Source organism: Gorilla gorilla, chromosome 2 (assembly GCF_029281585.2).
Source record: "Gorilla gorilla gorilla isolate KB3781 chromosome 2, NHGRI_mGorGor1-v2.1_pri, whole genome shotgun sequence".
NCBI classification, from domain to species: Eukaryota; Metazoa; Chordata; class Mammalia; order Primates; family Hominidae; genus Gorilla; species Gorilla gorilla.
In genome coordinates, this window is record NC_086017.1 from 142,518,109 (window position 1) to 142,539,605 (window position 21,497).

Genomic DNA, 21,497 nt, shown 5'->3' on the forward strand with positions numbered 1-21,497 from the left:
CCAGCATCATCCTGATACCAAAGCCGGGCAGAGACACAACCAAAAAAGAGAATTTTAGACCAATATCCTTAATGAACATTGATGCAAAAATCCTCAATAAAATACTGGCAAACTGAATCCAGCAGCACATCAAAAAGCTTATCCACCATGATCAAGTGGGCTTCATCCCTGGGATGCAAGGCTGGTTCAATATATGCAAATCAATAAATGTAATCCAGCATATAAATGGAACCAAAGACAAAAACCACATGATTATCTCAATAGATGCAGAAAAGGCCTTTGACAAAATTCAACAACCTTCATGCTAAAAACTCTCAATAAATTAGGTATTGATGGGACATATCTCAAAATAATAAGAGCTATCTATGACAAACTCACAGCCAATATCATACTGAATGGGCAAAAACTGGAAGCATTCCCTTTGAAAACTGGCACAAGACAGGGATGCCCTCTCTCACCACTCCTATTCAAAATAGTGTTGGTGGTTCTGGCCAGGGCAATTAGGCAGGAGAAGGAAATAAAGGGTATTCAATTAGGAAAAGAGGAAGTCAAATTGTCCCTGTTTGCAGATGACATGATTGTATATCTAGAAAACCCCATTGTCTCAGCCCAAAATCTCCTTAAGCTGATAAGCAACTTCAGCAAAGTCTCAGGATACAAAATCAATGTGCAAAAATCACAAGCATTCTTATACATCAATAACAGACAAACAGAGAGCCAAATCATGAGTGAACTCCCATTCACAATTGCTTCAAAGAGAATAAAATACCTAGGAATCCAACTTACAAGGGATGTGAAGGACCTCTTCAAGGAGAACTACAAACCACTGCTCAATGAAATAAAAGAGGATACAAAGAAATGGAAGAACATTCCATGCTCATGGGTAGGAAGAATCAATATCATGAAAACGGCCATGCTGCCCAAGGTAATTTATAGATTCAATGCCATCCCCATCAAGCTACCAATGACTTTCTTCACAGAATTGGAAAAAACTACTTTAAAGTTCATATGGAACCAAAAAAGAGCCCGCATCACCAAGTCAATCCTAAGCCAAAAGAACAAAGCTGGAGGCATCACGCTACCTGACTTCAAACTATACTACAAGGTTACAGTAACCAAAACAGCATGGTACTGGTACCAAAACAGAGATATAGATCAATGGAACAGAACAGAGCCCTCAGAAATAACGCCACATATCTACAACTATCTGATCTTTGACAAACCTGAGAAAAACAAGCAATGGAGAAAGAATTCCCTATTTCATAAACGGTGCTGGGAAAACTGGCTAGCCATATGTAGAAAGCTGAAACTGGATCCCTTCCTGAAACCTTATACAAAAATTAATTCAAGATGGATTAAAGACTTAAACATTAGACCTGAAACCATAAAAACCCTAGAAGAAAACCTAGGTATTACCATTCAGGACATAGGCATGGGCAAGGACTTCATGTCTAAAACACCAAAAGCAATGGCAACAAAAGCCAAAATTGACAAATGGGATCTCATTAAACTAAAGAGCTTCTGCACAGCAAAAGAAACTACCATCAGAGTGAACAGGCAACCTACAAAATAGGAGAAAATTTTTGCAACTTACTCATCTGACAAAGGGCTAATATCCAGAATCTACAATGAACTCAAACAAATTTACAAGAAAAAAACAAACAACCCCATCAAAAAGTGGGCGAAGGATATGAACAGACACTTCTCAAAAGAAGACATTTATGCAGCCAAAAGACACATGTAAAAATGCTCATCATCACTGGCCATCAGAGAAATGCAAATCAAAACCACAATGAGATACCATCTCACACCAGTTAGAATGGTGATCATTAAAAAGTCAGGAAACAACAGGTGCTGGAGAGGATATGGAGAAATAGGAACACTTTTACACTGTTGGTGGGACTGTAAACTAGTTCAACCATTGTGGAAGTCAGTGTGGCGATTCCTCAGGCATCGAGAACTAGAAATACCATTTGACCCAGCCATTCCATTACTGGGTATATACCCAAAGGACTATAAATCATGCTGCTATAAAGACACATGCACATGTATGTTTATTGCGGCACTATTCACAATAGCAAAGACTTGGAACCCACCCAAATGTCCAACAATGATAGACTGGATTAAGAAAATGTGGCACATATACACCATGGAATACTATGCAGCCATAAAAAATGATGAGTCCGTGTCCTTTGTAGGGACATGGATGAAATTGGAAATCATCATTCTCAGTAAACTATCGCAAGGACAAAAAACCAAACACCACATGTTCTCACTCATAGGTGGGAATTGAACAATGAGAACACATGGACACAGGAAGGGGAACATCACACTCTGGGGACTGTTGTGGGGTGGGGGGAGGGGGGAGGGATAGCATTAGGAGCTATACCTAATGCTAAATGACGAGTTAATGGGTGCAGCACACCAGCATGGCACATGTATACATATGTAACTAACCTGCACATTGTGCACATGTACCCTAAAACTTAAAGTATAATAATAATAAAATTTAAAAAATAAATAAATAAATAAATAAAAATAAAAATCAGCTTACAAATTGTTCCAGAAGTTAATGTCTTCATTTATAAAGGAAGACAGTGACTGGCCTAGAGAACTGAGTGACTAGACTGCACAGCTAGCTAGGAGGAAAGCCTGAGTGAGAATCAATCTGAACCCCACCTCCATGTAGTGCCATTTAGTGGTTAAGATACTTAACATCTGTGCCTCAGTTTCTTCAACTGTGAAACAGGAGTTATATCGCATACCTCATATGATTGTGTAAATAACACATTAAAAGATAGATATCAAGTGCTTGGCATAAATTTTTTTTCTTTTTCTTTTTTTTTGAAACAGAGTCTTGCTCTGTCACCCAGTCTGGAGTGCAGTGGCATGATCTCAGGTCACTGCAGTGGCACGATCTTGGCTCACTGCAGCCTCCACCTCCTGGGTTCAAGCAATTCTCCTGCCTCAGCCTCCCGAGTAGCTGGGACTACAGGCACATGCCGCCATGCCCAGCTTATTTTTGTATTTTTAGTAGAGACGGGGTTTCACCATATTGGCCAGGATGGTCTTGATCTCCTGCCCTCGTGATCCACTGGCCTCGGCCTCCCAAAGTGTTGGGATTACAGGCGTGAGCCACAGCGCCCAGCTGTTTTTTGTTTTTTTTTTTTAATACTAAGTCTGGCAAGGATATGGAGCAACTAAGACTGTCATACACTGCTGGTGGGAATGCAAAATGGAACATCTGCTTTGGAAAACAGTTGAGTGGTTTCTTCACACTTGATCTTCGCCAAACGGCTGAGAAGCAATAAGCAGTTTCTTATAAAGTTAAATATACACTTACCATACAACCCAGAAATTCCACTCCTAGGTATTTATCCAAGTCAAGTGAAAATATATGTCCACACAAAAACCTACATATGAATACATATAGCAGCTTTATTCACGATCTTCAAAAACTAGGAACAACCCAAATATTTGTCAGCTATGAATGGATAAACCAACTGCAGCACATCCGTACAGTGAAACACTGATCAGCAATAAAAGGAACAAATTATAATACACCCAGCAGTTTAGATGAATCTCAAAGATGCTATGTTAAGTGAAAGGCACCAGTTCTTTAAAAGCTACATTCTGAATGATTCCATTCATATGACATTCTGGAAAAGGCAAAACTGAAGGAACAAAAACAGGTCAGTTATCACCAAGGGGTGGAGGGAGGACTTGGTTACAAAAGGATATGAGGGAATTCTGGAGTGTGATGAAATTGCTCTGTATCTCAGTTGAGGTGTGAGTTAGATGGCTGAATGAGTTTATCAAAACTCATAGAGCTGTACATTCAAAAGAAGAAATTTTGTTATATATATTTTTTATCAATTTAAAAAATACATAAAAAATAAAAGAGGGAATCCCAAAGATGAAATAAAAACAAAACATTCCTGGGACTTAACAGACTCTTTGAAAAACAAGTTTTCTTCTATTTTCCCCTCCTTTCCCTGAGCAAGAATTACTCATGATTGAAAGCCCTTAAAAAGAATTTGCTTACTCAGATATTATTTTTAAAAAGAGTGAAATTCATGACTCACAAAGTGTCTATTTTCTTCTGGCTTTTAAGTCATTTTTTACTTCATTTTTTCAACAAATAACTATCGATCACCTATAAGCAAAGAATGTCTTCCTGAGCTCTCACTTATAATTGAATCTGAACATTTAGAGCTGAAGGAATCCTTAGAAATCAGTTAGTCTACATTGCAGATGAAGTAACTGAGGCTCTGAAAAGTGGAAGTCACTCACCCAGTGCCACCCAGAAAGTTGGTGGCAGAATCCCAGCCAGCACTTAGAGTGTCTAACGGGGCTTCGGTCTTTTCACTGTGCTCATCTTTGCAGCCCCTGAACCTTATCCTAAGAAGCTAACAGCTGCTTTGAGAAGTGATTTCTCCAGCTGTGTGAATGTACCCTTCACCGGTGGGATTTATAAAGTGTGATGGTGGGGGTACAGGGAAATATTTGGGACAAAGCATTGTATTCTGAGCTTCTGGAAACTCACTTCACAAGCTGCTTCCCTTCCCTAAGAGGAGTCCTTGTTTCTTACAGTAAACAGGAACAACAGGAACAGATTGCATGGAAGAATCATTAGTAGGCACCTGGAAGTGGCAAGATCCCTCTCCTGTTACTATCAAGGCTTTGTTTTTACCCAAGAGCAGTAAGAACCTTCTTGAACTGGTGTAGGTGGAGCTCTCTAATAATACCCCAAGATAATGAAAGACACTACTCCTGAAGTCATCCTTTAGGCTAATACATAAAAGGATGGATGACCAGAGGGTAAGAGCTGGTAAATCCCAAAGGCATGAGCAATGCAAATTGAGGGACATTCTAGCATCCAGATCATTGAAGGAAACTAAAGAGACATGACAAGTAAATGGAACTCATGGATTATTTTGAATGCTTTGTTATCAGGCAGTGTTATTGGACAATTGGGGGAAATCTGAATGTTTCCATATACAAGATAACAGAATCAGATCTATTAATGTGAATTTCCTGATTTTGGTGGCAGTTTTGTGGTTATGTAGAAGTGTTTTTATTCGTAGAAAATACACACAAAGTATGAGTGGGGGACATTGGGGTAGCAACTTATTCTCAAAAGACTCAGGGACAAAATAGTTCTTGATACTATTCCTGTAACTTTTCTGTAAGTATGGGATTCAAAATTAAAATAATATTTAAAATATGAGGACATTTTAGATATTATCCTTATAAAACTAAGCAGCTATGGCTGTATTCTTTAGAGCCCTTATTAGATAGAGATAAATAATTAGAGGGTACACAGCATAGTCTATAATTGATGGGCAAATAAGTAGATGTGATAAAATGTATTTTTTTATAAATGAAAGGTAAGCACAGGAAGAGGTAATAAAGGAATTTGGAGGATGAGAGATTGAGTTTGGAGGAAATGGGCAGGGGAGAGAAGAAGAGCTTTCTTGGTGTTTAATCGTTTTTCATCAGTAAGGGAGTCAGCCAAACACGTATTCGGGATGTGACCCCAAGCAGTTCAAATTCTGGAACATTAGGGAACCTTCCTTCAGGACTCCTGTGTCAAGGGACCATTATCCAGCCCAACGAGCACTGTCCTGAGAGTCCTGAAACCTGGACTCTAGTCCCCTATTTGTCCCCAACTGCCAATTCAATCTTGGGCAAAACAACCTGTAAATGAAGTATTTGGACTAAAATGATGTTTGACGATCCCTAAAAAACTTAAAAGGCTTTTGATTCTTGAACAAAATGATAAAATTTAGAAAGGAAATGCACCATAGAAATAGAAAACAATGAAAATATAAATTCTTTTTATTTGAGATACCCAACTAACTAAAGGAATAGTTCCTGCCACCCCATGTCCCTCTCTTTGAAAAAGGAAACATAGGAACTCTTTTAATTTGAACAGCACAGAGAATACTGCCCTCCCTTCTCACATCTTAGATAACAGCAAGAGAGTCCTCTTAAATTGAATTTTCTATTTATGAATCTAAAAATTCAAATGCATCATTGCAGAACTAATATAGTGTGTTTTCCAAATATCAGAATAAATTTACACGGCAATATTCCAAGACTAGAACACCTATAGCTTTTCTGTCAGCCTAAAATGAGTTTGTTTATGGAATGACTGATTTTGTTTTTGACCCGTAATTTATTTAGAATGTATTATTTTAAAATTTACTCACATGTGTAAATGTTTAATCTTTATTTTTATTACAGATTTCTAACAATTTTATTGTGGTCAGACACTAGATTTTATATGAAACCAATTATTCAGCATTTATTGAGGCTTAAATTGTCTAGCACATGGTCAGTTTTCGCAAATGTTACATGAGAGCCTGGGAAGAATGTCTTGCTCTATGTGTATCTATTAAGTTCAGCTTATTAAGTATGTTATTCAGATATTTTCTATCATTACTAATATTTTGAATGCTTCACTTATCAATAACTGAGCAAGGTATATTAAAATCCAACATTGTGAGAATATATCTGACAGTTTCTCTTTGTAGTCCTTTATGTATTTTGATTCTGTTTTATTAGATGCATGCTCATTTAGAATTCTTTTTTTCTTCTGAATTGAATTATTATGTAGTGACTTTATCTCTAATAATGCTTTTTTAACTTAAAATGTATTTTTATCATATTAATATGGCTACCCTAGATTTCTTTTGGTTATTATTTGCCTGGTAGCTTTGTCAAAAATTATTTTACTTTCAATCTTTCAATGCCGTCATCTTATGGGTATATTTCTTGTAACAACACCTAGCTGGATTTTGTTTTTCAGTCAGTGAGTCTAGTCCATTTACATTTACTATAATTATGAATGATGGTGGGTATTTAAGTCACAATTAAAATAATCCTTTTAGAAATGGTTTTTAACAGTATATTAAACCAACATTTGCACTCAAGATCCTGCCCAGAGTGAACTGAGAAAGAGGGAAGTGCCATTGACAGAAAGAGGACTTCAAGGCATGTGCTCTATCTGGGCACGCTGCAGGCTATGGAAGCCTCTACCAGTTCACCTGCCTGCTTCTGGAGAGAGAGCTGTTCTGTCTTTGCCCACCTGATTCAGAGACAGCCATTTGAAACACTACACATGGAGAATTTTAAACCTCTTTCTGTAAAATGTATCCTTAATGAAGATTCCGGATGCTCATTAGCACCAAATGATTGTTGAAATGACAATATTAAAGGTAAAATACATTGTACAATTCCATTCCTGCAGTGACTCACACATATTTGATGTGCAGGGATTTCTTACATTCCACAAAATCATTTTCAGGGTTTCCTTAAACTATGCCTGTGTTCTCTTAAGGCTTTCTGGTAAACCAGGTTTTCATGATTATTTCTAAGAAATTACATGTTTTTCACTCCCACTGTGTCACTAGTCTCCTGGTGTCTTTTTTTTTTTTTCAAATTCATCCAGAGAAGTTAAAAAATCTAAAATAGTATCTTAACCAAGATAGAGCTACAAAATTGTTTGAGGCTTCCAGTTTAACAGAAATAGGATTGCTATGCAATTCACCGAGAAAGCAACAATAACGTACATGATAGTAAAATAATACCTAGCATGATAAGAGGTGTGTGTGTGTGTATATGTATGCATGTATGTCTGTGTATGAAATCCCCACTTAAATATAAGAAACCGAAGACATAGAAAATTTAAGTATTTTACTCCATTCTGATACTATAACAAAATACTTCAGGCTGGCCAATTTATACACAATAGGAATTTTATGATAAATGACTTTTACCTCAATTTTTAAAAAAGAAAAAATATATGTATACAAAGAAGTGACCAGGGGAATTGGCCATATGAAAGTCATTGATACCATAGTGAGAGTAGTTTCAGGGAAAAAGAGAGGGCCAAGACTGAAGAGGAGTGGATTCAGAAAGAGTGCAGTAAAAAAGCAACAAACATAACTCTTTCAAGAAGTTTTGTTGGGAATAGAGATCAAAGTGATGGGTTGAGAAGGGGATGAGCCTTGGGGGATGTGGAGGTTAAAGGAGGTTTTATTGTTTAGGAGAAGATATAGCAGGTCATGTGTGTACCCTAACAGGAATGATCCAGTACAGGTAGAAAGTGATTGTGAGGTAAAGAGAGAAGATGACTGCAGGAGGGAATGTCACTGTGATGGTGACAGAGGCCAGGATCCAGAGCACTCAGGTAGAGTTTTGTCTTTGATAGGAGCAGGGAGGATCCCTTAATTAGGCACAGAAGAGGAGGCCAAGTATATAGTTACCGATCCAAATAAGTGGGCAGTTTGAATACTGAGAAAATGGAATGTTTATGTGATTGTTTTGGTTTTCCATTTGAGAAAACAGGTGAAGTCATTGGCTGAGAACTAGGGTGAGGGTCCAACCTTACATTCTCCTTCCACACTGCCCTAGTAGAGTATCTCTGTGAGGGCTTCACCCCAGCAGCAGGCTTCTGTCTGAACACCAGGCTTTTGCATACATTCTCTGAAACCTAGGAAGATGCTTCCAAGCCACTTTCACTCTTGCATTCTGTGCACCTGCAGGCTTAACACCATGTAGAAGCTGCCAGAGCTTATGGCTTGCACCCTCTGGAGCTCTGGCCTAAGCTGGACCTCTTTGAACCAAGGCTGAAACCAGAGCAGCTGGGATGTGAGGAGCAGTGTCCCGAGGCTGTGCAGGGCACTGGGTCCCTGAGCCTGGCTCCTGAACCCATTCTTCCCTCCTAAGCCTCTGGGCCTGTCATGGGAGGGGCTGCCATGAATATCACTGAAATGCCTTTGAGGCCTCTTCCTCATTGTCTGGATATTTACACTTAACCCACTTTTAGGTATGCAAATATCTCTAGCAGGTGGTTGCTCCATAGCCTGCTTGAATTTCTCTCCCCCAAAAAAGCTTTTTCTTTCTTTGTCACATGGCTAGGCTGCAAATTTTCCAAACTTTTATGCTCTCCTTCCCTTTTAAATATAAATTCCAAATTTTGTCATTTCTTTGCTCCAATATCTGGACATAGGTTGTTAGAAGCAGCCAGGACACATCTTGAAGGCTTTGCTGCTTAGAAATTTCTTCCACCAGATACCCTCAATCATCACTTTGAAGTTCAAACTTCCACAGATCCCTAGGGCATAGATAGAATGCAGCTAAGCTCTTTGCTAAGGCATAACACCTGTGACCTTTGCTCCAGTTCCCAATAAGTTCCTCATTTCCATCTGACACCTTGTCAGCCTGTGAAGTCACTGTTCATATCACTATCAGCATTTTGGTCACAACCATTGAACCAGTCTCTAAGAAGTTCTAAACTTTTCCTCATCTTCCTGTCTTCTTCTGAGCCATCTGAATTCTTCCAATTTCTGCCCATTACCCAGGTTCCAAAGCTGCTTCCACACTTTCAGGAATCTTTATAGCAATGCCCCTCTCCTTGGTATCAATTTTCTGTATTAGGCTATTTGTTGCATTGCTATAAAGAAATATCTGAGACTGGGTAATTTATAAAGAAAGTAGTTTAATTGGCTTATGGTTTTCCAGCCTGTACAAGCATAGCACCAACATCTGCTTGGCTTCTGGGAAGGCCTCAGGGAGCTTTTACTCATGGCAGAAGGGGAAGTGGGAGCAGGCATGTAACATAGCAAAAGCAAGAGAGAGAGTGGGGAGGGGAGAGGTGCCACACTTTAGAATAACCAGATCTTGTGAGAATTCATTCCCTATCACAAGGACAGCACCAAGCCATGAGGGAACAGCTCCCAAGACCCAAACACCTACCACCAGGCCCCAGTGCCAACAGTGGAGATTACAATTCAACATGAGATTTGCACAGGGACAGATATCCAAACTATATCAGTCCCTTATAATCCTTTTTTATTTCTGATGCATCTGTTGTAATGTCTCCACTTTTATTTCTGATTTGATTTATTATTTGCATCTTTTCTTTTTTTCATAGTTAGTCTAGCTAGGGCTTTGTCAATTGTGTTTTGTTTTTCAAATGACCAACTCTTGGTTTGATTAATTTTTTTCTATGTTTTTTATTCCCTATTTATTTTTATTCTGATCTTTTGCAAAAATAAATTAATGGGAGTACATAAAACTAAAAAGATTCTACACAGCAAAGGAAACAATTAACAAAGGAAAAGACAACCTACAGACTGGGAAAAAATATTTGCAAACCACATACCTAATAAGTGGTTAATATCCAAAATTTATAAAAACTCTTACAACTTAACTGCAAAAAACCAAATAATTCAATTTTTAAAATGGGCAGAGGACCTGAACAGATATCTCTCCAAAGATGACATAAAAATGGCCAACGGATATATGAAAAGGTGCTCAGGGTCACTAATCATTAGGAAAATGCAAATTAAAACCTATGAAATATCACCTCACACCCCTAAGAATGTCTGTTATCAAAAAGAAGAAATAACAAATGTTGGTGTGGAGAAAAGAGAACCCTAATATATACTGCTGGGGGACAGTAGACTGGTACAGCCACTATGGAAAACAATATAGAGGTTCCTAAAGAAATTAAAAGTATAACTACCAATGACCCAGCAATCCCTCTTCTGGGTATATACCCAAAGGAGAAGAAAATACCACCTCATAAAGATATCTCCCATGCTCATTCCAACATTGTTCACAATAGCCAAGATATGGAAATAATCTAAATGTCTATCAATGGAGAAGTGGATAAAGAAAGTGTGGCATATATATACAATGGAATATTATTCAGCCTTATAAAAGGATATCCTGTCATTTGCCATAACATGGATAGACCTGGAGGACATTATGCTAAGTGAAAAATAGCCAGACATAGGAATAAAAATATTGCATGACCTCAATTATATATGGAATATTTAAAAAAAAAAAGAGCTCAAGTACACCGAGATAGAGAATGAAACAATGGTTACCTCAGGCAGGGTTGGTAGGGGAGAGGAAATGAGGGAATGTAGGTCAAAGGATACAAAACAGTAGATACGTAGGATGGACAAGTCTAGAGATCTAATGTGCAATATGAGGACTAAAATTAATAAAATTATATTGTATTGGGAATTTTTGTTAAATAAGTAGATTTTAGCTGTTCTTGTCATAAAAAAGTAACTATGTGAGGTCATAGATATGTTAATCTGCTTCACTATAGTAACCATTTTATTATCTATATGTATCCCAAAACATCATGTTGTAAACCTCAAATATACACAATAAAATTTAAAAATCAAAAATAAAATATTTTTTAAAAGAATAAAGGAAAACATTTGAAATAGTCATTTTGGGAGGAAAATAAACATACTGGGGAAATACGGTAAGATCATTGGGCAGTGCTCAGTGCCATTCTGAATCAAGATTATCATCTTAAATGAGAGACTTGGTATATTTGGATGCTTTTCTCCATAAATATTCTCTTGTTTGGGTACAGCCATGGAGTAGGTATACGACTGAGTTTAACCATTAGGTCTTTGCCAAACAAAGGGAAAGGGGTGAAAAAAGTCAAAGGTATTTGTGAGATAATGGTTATGATGATGGGCCATGAAATTAACTGTGAGGAGGTAGGTGGGGAGTGAGTATATGAGGTTACAAAAGAAGTGAGTAATTATTATCATGGGGGTAGAGTCGAAGTGAAGGGCACCATGAAGTGGAAGATTAGCTGGTAAGTATGGTGGGAGGGCATTGAGGGGATGATTAGAGAGTAGGAGGCTTGAAATCAATTTCAGAGGTCATGTAGTCATTGGCACTGATGAGGTCAATTGATATGATCATGGGAATGGGCAACTCAGGTAGGGTAAAAGAAATGATGGCTGAATGTGAGGCAGTTCAAAACCAGAGACAGCAAGAATACAGAAGTTAAGAATGATGATAGGAGTACAAGGTAGAAGAAAGAGTGGGCTAGTCACTGAAGTAATCAGTGTATGAAGAGAATGACCAGGGTTTGGTAGATGTCAGCAAAAGAAACACCTGGATTTTGGGGGGTGACTGAGGTGACTAGGGATGTTAGGCATGCTGGAATCAGTCCTGACAATCTCATGACAGAAGGTGGGAAACTTATTGTGGAGCCTAGGGCTGCTGGTTTCTCCAGCATCTGGTGTTTCAAGATCAGCATTTGAGTCCAAACTCTACCACACTAACTGTGTGAGCTTGTGAAAGGCTACTAAAAACCTGCTTATTCTCATCTGTAAAATGAAGACAAATGTTCAATGAATTGCTTAGTTCATAAGGAGCATTTGAAATAATGAATGCAAAAGCACTTTGCAAGCTCTAAAGGGCTATAGAAATGTTAGTTAAAATTAAAAATTTATGTCTTGCATTGTCATGACCAGCCTTTAAACCAGAGCTAGAAGAATTACCTATTCATCTCTTTATAGGCCACAATATGTAACACATATCCTATGATTTAGAGATTACAAGCTTGAATAACACTGAACAATAAAAGCTTATAAAATGAATGAGTCTGTGACTAATGTCTCCAATGTTATTATCAACATTACCATCATTACTGTTAAGCATTAATGCTTCAAAAATTGTCAAAAAAGGCCAGACACGGTGGCTCACACCTGTAATCCCAGCACTTTGGGAGGCCAAGGTGGGCCTGTAATCCCAGCACTTTGGGAGGCCAAGGTGGGCCTGTAATCCCAGCACTTTGGGAGGCCAAGGTGGGCCTGTAATGCCAGCACTTTGGGATCACCTGAGGTCAGGAATTCGAGACCAGCCTGGCCAACATGGTGAAATCCCATCTGTACCAAAGTTACAAAAATTAGCCAGGCGTGGTGGCAGGCACCTGTAATCCCAGCTACTCGGGAGGCTGAGGCAGGAGAATTGCTTGAACCTGGGAGGCAGAGGATGCAGTGAGCTGAGATCACACCAGTGCAGAGACTTCGTCTCCAAAAAAAAAAAAAAAATACACATCCTGGTTTTTCTTTTTACCAAATCCATTGAAATGAAGAAAAAGTAATATTTCTTCAAGTTAAAGTCACACAAATATTTATACACTTTGACCTAATAATCTCATTCCCATAACATTTTTATCATTTAATCAAGCACAACATATATTTACTCTTTTCTCTGTTCTTCAGAGAAAAGTGCAGAAACCATAAGTACACATATAAATTTTTAGAGTGAACACACACATAATAGCCCAACTCCTAAAAATTTGATGTCATAAAATATTCCCCTAAAATGAAAAAGCTTAATATCTAAAGATGAGGTATTCACACTATGTTATAGTGAAAAGGAGCAAAAAAAAAGCTCATTGTTTGGTGAAGGGAAAATGGAGTAAATATTGGCACATAAATTCAGTGGAACAATATGGAGCCATTAAAAACGACAACCGTGAAGAACCGCAAAACAAAATCCACCAACTTGAATGCCCTTGAGTTAAGTGGGTAGAAGAACTACGAGAAGGAGCCTGCTATAAGATGATAAAAGATAGGGGAGGTAGGTCAAAGACAGTCAGAAAATGCAGAGTACAGAGTGCTTGCAGGCCCCACATAAAGACATTCACATTAAAACATTTAAAAATAATAAAGGAAGATAAAACATGGTATTGAAAAACAAAACATGTTATGGACCAAATGTTGCCCATAGGTCTTTAGTTTGTGACCCTTTCTGGAGATAGAGGAAAATAGTCAACGGTGAAATAAACATACTAGATATGGCAATATGATTATAACATAAAGATTATGTTGACATATGGACAAACACTGGAAGTGTGGAAAAAATGAATGTTGGCCTTGGTGGAAACTTGGCCAAATAACTTTACCCCTTTTAAGCCTCAGTTTCTTCATCTGTAAAATAGGGATTTAAAAAATTGCCTCCTTCGTACAGCTGTTGTAAAGGTTAAGTGTGATTGAAAGGGCAAAGTGAGTAGAAAAGGACCTGGCAAGTGGCAAATAAAACTATTCTCCCCCTCATTTTCCTCCTCCTCCTCCTCATTATTATTTTGTTATTATTAACTATTTCTGCATTTTATATCCCACCATCCTGTTTCCCTTTGTTCTACTAACTCCAGCCACAATAGCTTTCTTGTTATTTTTCCAATATGTTTTAGCCTTAGGGCCCAAATTCTTTTGCCCCTAGTATTTGTCTTACTTCCTGAGAGCTTTTGCTCAAATGACACTTCCTCAGAAGGATTTTCCTGTCCGCCTCACCCTGCTTTTTCTTCATTGCACTTAGAACCATCTGATATGTGTATATGTGTATATATATACACACACATATATATATGTGTGTGTATATATATATATACACATATATAAACATATATACGTTTATATAAACACATCTGTGTGTATATCTGTGTATTATATATATACACACACACAAGGGCAGGACTTTGCCTAACTTGTTTACTGCTATATTCCCAGTTCCTTGAAGGGTACCTGGCACATAATAGACATTGAGGCATTATTTGTTGAATACTGTCAAATGTTTAGGGTGGAGATATTGTGCCTTTTCTTCCCCCTTTTTTTCTAAATCCCAGAATGACAATGTTTGTAAAATCAATGATTTAAAAGCACATTTTCCTGCAGGTGATCTTAATGTGTAACTCTTTGTAATCTTTTGTAACTTTTTTGACAGATCAGCCATGCAGAAGCTGGGGACAGAAGTATTTGAAGAGGTCTATAATTACCTCAAGAGAGCAAGGCATCAGAATGCTAGCGAAGCAGAGATCCGCGAGTGTTTGGAAAAAGTGGTGCCTCGAGCCAGCGACTGTTTTGAAGTGGACCAGCTCCTGTACTTTGAAGAGCAGTTGCTGATCACGATGGGAAAAGAACCTACTCTCCAGAACCATCTCTAGGCAACTATCAAAAAGAAGCAGAAGTTCAAGTGGACAAATTTATGTGAAAATTCATTTAACATATAAGCTGAACTCTATTATGGGGAATGGATACAAAAGCAGAGCTCCCATCTTGACTTTCAATTCCTCATCAGAAGTACTGGCTTCTTTAGAGAGTAGTAAGCATGGCTGCCTATGCTTGGAGTCATAAGTGTTATTTGGACTTACCCTGAGATAAGCTTATAGATCAAATTTGGCTCCCTTGAAAAGCATTTCTCTCATGTGCGCCCTCGGGGCTTCCAGCAGGATTGAGTCACCCTGACGATGACCGGGGAGAAGCCGTGTGCTCTTCATTATTTTCAGCTGGAGGACAGAGCTCAGTGCCTGACTGCCTAGGGTCTCGTGGACTGTGGGCAGCCTGCCAGTGAAGGTCACTGGACTCTGGCCTACAACATGCTGAGCTACAGCCCAGAAGCCAGACATGCCTGTCTTAGCTGACCTGTTTTTGGTCCACTTTTGCCCTTCCATGACTAACAAGGAAGATATGTGTGTATTTCATACACACACAAGGACCTGGATTAAAAATCCAACAAGTGATTCTCTTCTATGATTTATTTCAAACTCATCCATAGATAATTCAAGATTTGTATTCAAAATAAACATAGTTTTCACAGTTACAAAATAAATCACCTATTTTATCTTTTCCTTATGTAAAACTTTCTTATTGAATGTAACATATCCATCCTTTGATAATTATTACTTAGAGCCAGTAATATTTGGTTAATTTGGTGCCTGTTGGGTACTAGTACTGTGCTTAGTAGTTTAAGGGCCTTCATTGGATCTTTTCACTAACTTGAGAGAGATAGAGTGAAAGAGAGAGAAAGAGAGAGAGAGAGACAACAGAGAAAGAGAGATGCTCAGGTTAGGTAATTTGCTTAGTCACTCAGCTGCAAGAAGCAGAGTTGGCATTTGAAACTAGGTCTGTCTCATTCCAGAATCCATACTCTTAACCAGTGTCTATCAGAATTTTCAACCATGGAACTATATTAGATTTGCTTGTGAAGCTTTTTAAACATAGACACATTTAAATATACTATGAATGAAAAAATTATTCTGACACTTATTGAAATGGCAAAAAGACTGTAATCAGGACTATTTTGATAGGTATCAACAATATTGCAATATGGGAGAGGCATTGGGCTCAACTCTGAAGTTTCTTTGCTGAAGCAAAGAAAACTAGAGATTAATAGCCAATTAGCAGGATACGGGCCTTGGTGGATGGAAAATTTCTAAAAGGAGTATTCAAAGGTTGGGGGTTGTATTCATCTGTTTAGTGTTGCCATAAAAGAATACCAGAAGCTGAGTAATTTATAAAGAAAAGAAGTTTATGTAGCTCACGGTTTTGTAGGCTGAGAAGTTCAACGGCATGGCCCTGGCTTCTGGCAAAAGCTGTTGTGTTCCATCACAACACGGCAATGAAGGGGAAGTGGACAAGTAGGAAGATAGAGAAACCTGAGGGGTGTCCTGGCATTATAACACCCACCCTTTGGGGAAATAATCCATTCCTTCAAGAAACAATCCAGCCTAGAGAGCAAGAACTCCAGAGCAGTAGCAAGCTATTTTTGAGGGTGCTCCCCCATAATCCAAACATTTTCCACTAGGCCCCACCTCCCAACATCACCACTTTGGGGATCAAATTTCAACATAAGTTTTGGAGCAGGCAAATATTCACACCATAGCAGGGAGATTCCTGCTAAACTGACTTAAGATTCCCACTGGAGGAAGGCCAGGGTCATCAGAGATTGAGGGCAGGTGATGAGGAATTTGATCAGATACTGAGGGTGATCAGCTATCAAATGTGGGGTATTCTCAATAAACTGACTTTACCAGAATTCTTGCTAAAACTGGGTTTGGCAGGCTGAAGACAGAGCCAAGAATGAGGCCTCATAAAAAAGAGGGCTCAAAAGAGCCTGTCTAAAGTTTGGTCGAGGAGATAATCTTTGTCAATACCAAGACCCACCCCACTCCCTTCTCTGGGAAGATAAGGGGCTAAAACATATCTATTGTTTCAGAACTGTCTGGGTGAATTTGATGCCCACAGTACTGTTATTCACTTTTCAGCCTCCTGCTGATGACTGAGGAAACTAAGAGAGTTTCTTTATCTTACTAACTTGTTTTCAGTGGTGCTGTGCTTCCTGCATGATGCACTCTTTTAGACCAGTGATTCCCACATTTGAGCATGCATTCGAATCACCTGGAGTGCTTGTTGAAGCATAGATTGGTGGATTCCATCACCAGCATTTCTGATTCAAGAGGTCACGGTTTCTAACATGTTTCCAGGTGGTGCCAGTGCCACTGGTACCACACAGAACAATTGTTCAAGACCTTTCTTTCTGTTGTCTCTCTTCTCCCCTTCCCTCTTTTTGGAACAGTGTTTTGGCTGCTCTTAATTGGGGGCTTAATTAATCTCACATCTTGGAAGGTGGTATGAGGACTTCCAAGAAGGGTCCAAAGACTTCAAATGCTTCACAGCGAATATAAGCATGTAGTGATTGGGGTGGAGTGGTAGGGGAGTCAGTGTGAATAACTTGAGAGAACTTAGTGGGCTTATTTTAAGGACAAAGGGGCATGGCCACTGTGCCCTAACACTATCCTGTGGCTTCACTTCTATCCCTGCCCAGCAACCAAAGGAACCACCCAGGTGAACCCACAATTTCTCTAGTGCTCAAGGGTTATGAACATCACTCTTCTGAGTTCCCACAACTCCCTTACACTATAGAGAGGTTTTGAGGGCTGCACAAATCTTCATTCTGCCTCTTCCCAAAGCTAACGATGCCCATTCTCACCCTCCCTCCATGCATACTGGAGAATTATTCCTGGCTGGGAGGCTGGGGGTCAGGAGCATGTCTGTGCTCTCACAGCCCCTGTGTCTGCAGCAGGAAAAGCAGACCTCAAATACTGCTTCTGGAGGTGGGATCTGAGACTTTTCAGAATTTGGAACTTGAGTGTGTTTCCCAGGTCAAAATCTACGACCCGTGGTTGTTGCCATGGTAGAACACTGAAAATCAGGTTTGCCCTGGGAAACCTAGGATGATGGGGGCATGTGACCACACTGCTGCTGACAGCAGGCATGCAAATTGCCATCACATTAACAGGGAAGAGACCTCACCCCAGAAAATGCTCCCCAGAGCTCACATGCCCTTTTGTGACCAACCAGATTGCAAATATGACTGGAAGAGCGGGGACCATAATATTACCCCAGTTAATAAAAATTGCCCAATCTTCTTGTCGATGGTTTTTATAACATTAGAACAGAACAAAACTTGTGTGTTGGGTCCTAAGAGGAAATAGCTAGATTTTCAAATAGTTTCTTTCACAAACAGATTCACATTCCTATCTTGCATTTCAGAACATGGTTCTTAGAAGACAGGTGCAGACTAAAAACAGCTTACTCTCCAGGGATTTGTGTTATGCACTTCATCAGGCTCAAAAGAAAAAAGAGCTAGGAAGAAATATCATTTTGAATTGTAGCTCCATGCCTCTAAAGAGAAGCTCACTCAAGTTTACTTTCACTTGGTTCACTGGGGTGGGAGTGGGGAACAAGATTTAACATTACTTGAATGTTAAATCTTTTACTTATCACCATTGAAAAAATGCTTTCTCTTTCAGCTGTACTCAGTCTTAATTTTGAACCACTTCAAATTGTATTAGTAACGATCCAACTGCAAGATGGTGGGGGAAATTGACTAAGGAGTTAAACTAGGAAGTTTCTTGTTATGAAACAGTCACAGGTATGAGCATATAAAGGGACCCTGCTAGCTTGCTGCTTTGTAAAAAAAATATATATATATATACATATATATTTCAAAAATGCCAATTGACCTTTCTGCTTTCTATTTATACAGAGGAAATGCCACCAGCTATTTTGGGTGATGCAGAGATAAAGCACACAAAGGAGAGTGCTGGAAGTTAATTATTTAATGTCTTTGGGGCTGAAGTTGGAGCAAAGCCCTAGGTATATTTTAAGAGTCCAGCCATCACAGTGGGCTCAGAGTAAAGGAGGCTGACAAATTAAGCAGTAGCTCAACAGGGGGAAGTATACCACATTCCTCTTTCAAGATGATGGGTTCACTAGCTAGTGTATCAGAAGGGAATGGGGCCAGGCCACTAAGGTGATAAACAGAAACAGGCAAAGAGAAGGAGAAAGTGTGGGGCTGGGGGAAGGGGAGAGGCACGGGTGGACACAGAGCAAAAAAAAATGTTTTAAAGTACTTCTGCCACACCTGTGTAAGGAAAAAAATTGAACTTGATAGCAGATGACTTGGATTCCAGGCCTACTCTTACCATTTACTGTGTGATCTAAAGCAACTAAGTGATTTCCCCTGAATCTGTTTCCTGCCTGTGTCTGAAGATTGCTGTAAAGAATAAATCATACAATAGGTTGAATCACATGAAATTGCCACTGTGATTCAGCCTAATGTGTAGAAGTGCTTTAAATGCCATAAAATGTTTTCAACTTTGAGGAAAAAAAGTCATTAAATGTATTATCAAGCTACCTCATCTTCCACCATTGGAGATTCATCCCTGAAGACTTCCTTAGGTTTCTAGGCTTCTATAATTACCATACAAATGCACCCTGAAAGATAAACACTTTTAGCCATTTTCAGCTAGCACTTGACAAGAAATTAGCTGAGAGCCAGCTAAGAGCTGACAGAACCATGAGGAAGACAGCTCTGGAAGGCAAGTCAGTGGACTCTCCAGACCAGCCTTGCTTTCTTTCAGTGCCTCAACCCACTTCATGAATCTGCAACGCCAGTGTTCATCATTGCCAGAAATCTTAGGATGCTCAAGTTTTTTCCTTAACTTTAGAAGGAAGTTCAGAAATTTGGTTCAACAAATATACATTATAAAATAATACACAAATATTCACTAGGAGTACCACATTATTAACATTTATACAGAATTGAAAACTTGACACCAATAGGAATATTTTCTTTTTTATTTCATTTATTTGTTTATTTTTGAGACAGAGTCTCATTCTGTTGCCCAGGCTAAAGTGGAGTGGTGTGATCTCGGCTCACCACAACCTCCGCCTCCCGGGTTCAAGCGATTCACCTGCCTCAGCCTCCTGAGTAGCTGGGATTACAGGCAAGTGCTACCACACCTGGCTATTATTTTTTGTACTTTTAGTATAGCCAGGGTTTCACCACGTTGGCCAGGCTGGTCTTGAACTCCTGACCTCAGGTGATCCACCTGCCGCAGCCTCCCAAAGTGCTGGGATTACACGCATGAGCCACTGCACCTGGCCCCAGTAGGAATATTTTCAAAGTAGATTTTTAGGTTTAGTTCAGGAGACAATCTTTCAACAGCTAGAAACGTTCTTTTTCCTTCCCAAAATTTTGTGGCTTTTCCCACTTTGATAGTTTGAATTTTTAGTCCCAATTTACCCCTCCCTAAACCCCTGACTATTGCCTTATAACTTTGTAGTTCTCAATATTTCCCCACTCCTTGACTCTGAGTTTGGCCATGGAACTTGTTTTGGCTGAGGAATATACTAAGGGGCTGGAAACATGTCGGTGCAGTTGGATATGTTCTCTTGCATCTCCCTCATCACCAGCCAGCCTATCATAGGAGGATGACAGAGATGGAACAGAGCCACCCCAGCCAACCCATAGAGTGATGCAAAGTCATCTCAGCCACTGCAGGCAAAGCAGAGCCGCTCCAGGGGACGTAAAACTCCCAGGCAAGAGATACATATTTCTTGCTGCATGCTATTCAGGATTTGCGGTTGGTTGTTATGTGGCATTATTATGTCAATAAGCTAACCAACATGTCTTCCTTCTCCTGACATCACTCTTTATTCCTCCTCCAACATTTTTTTTTTTAAATCAAATCCTTGGGCTTTTTAAAAATTTTTTTGGCATTGATTTTTATAAATCTGGAGGAAGTTTGTCTCCAACTATATTATTCTGTGGCTTCTTAGACAAAATATGGATACCCTTTTTCAATATGGCCCAGGTGAGCCACAAACTCTGACTTTCCTGGCCTTCAGCATATCTCAAGGTAATGTGGGATGATAGCATGGAGCCTACCTGGATTATCCCTTCTAATTCTATTCTTTGGATTTCAGCTCAACGTGTGTTGAGCTCCCATTCTGTACTAGGCACTAAGTATAAGCACACAATTTTGAATGATAAGAATTCACCAGACAAAAGGGAGGAAAAGATCTTGCAGGCATGAGGAACACAAAGATGGAAGACACAGCCCTATAGGTTCTGGGAATCTGAAATCTTTTGGTGCTGGTGGAACATGAAATATGAGAGTGATAATGTCAGGTTTAGCGAGAAGGAGATAGTGGCCAGCCTCCAACATGACTTCCAGTGATTCTCACTTCTGGTATTCACGTCCTGTGTAGATCCTTCCCACACTGCCTCGGGGCGGCCTGTGTGACCAACAGAATAATGTAGAAGTGATGGTGTGTGACTTCTGAGACTAGGTCATAAAACACATGGATTTCATCTGTATCACCCACACTGGAGGACGCCAGCCACTATGTTGTGAGAACATGTAGGCAACCCTATGGAGAGATCTATGGGATCAAAAATTGAGGCATTTTGCCAACAGCCAGCACCACCTTGCCAGCTGTGTCGGTGAGCTATGGGAAGCATATTCTCCAGCCCTGGTCAAGCCTACATTTGACTACAGATCTGGCTGACATCTGGACTAAAACCTC

The 21,497-nt window shown here is 39.3% G+C and overlaps 1 protein-coding gene and 1 long non-coding RNA gene across 33 annotated transcripts in view; one reads left to right on the forward strand and one right to left on the reverse strand.

The window, feature by feature from the left end:
* Positions 1-15,480, forward strand: part of NEK11 (NIMA related kinase 11) — a 323,672-nt gene extending 308,192 nt beyond the window's left edge. For all 32 annotated transcript variants that reach the window (XM_063704183.1, XM_063704186.1, XM_063704189.1 and 29 more), the window contains one exon: positions 14,566-15,480. In XM_063704183.1, coding sequence (XP_063560253.1) covers positions 14,566-14,785 — 220 coding nt within the window. In that variant the 3' untranslated portion in view covers positions 14,786-15,480. The remainder of the gene's footprint in view (positions 1-14,565) is intronic.
* LOC129532676 (uncharacterized) overlaps positions 1-21,497 on the reverse strand; it is a 38,506-nt gene that overhangs the window by 11,631 nt on the left and 5,378 nt on the right. The window lies entirely within an intron of this gene.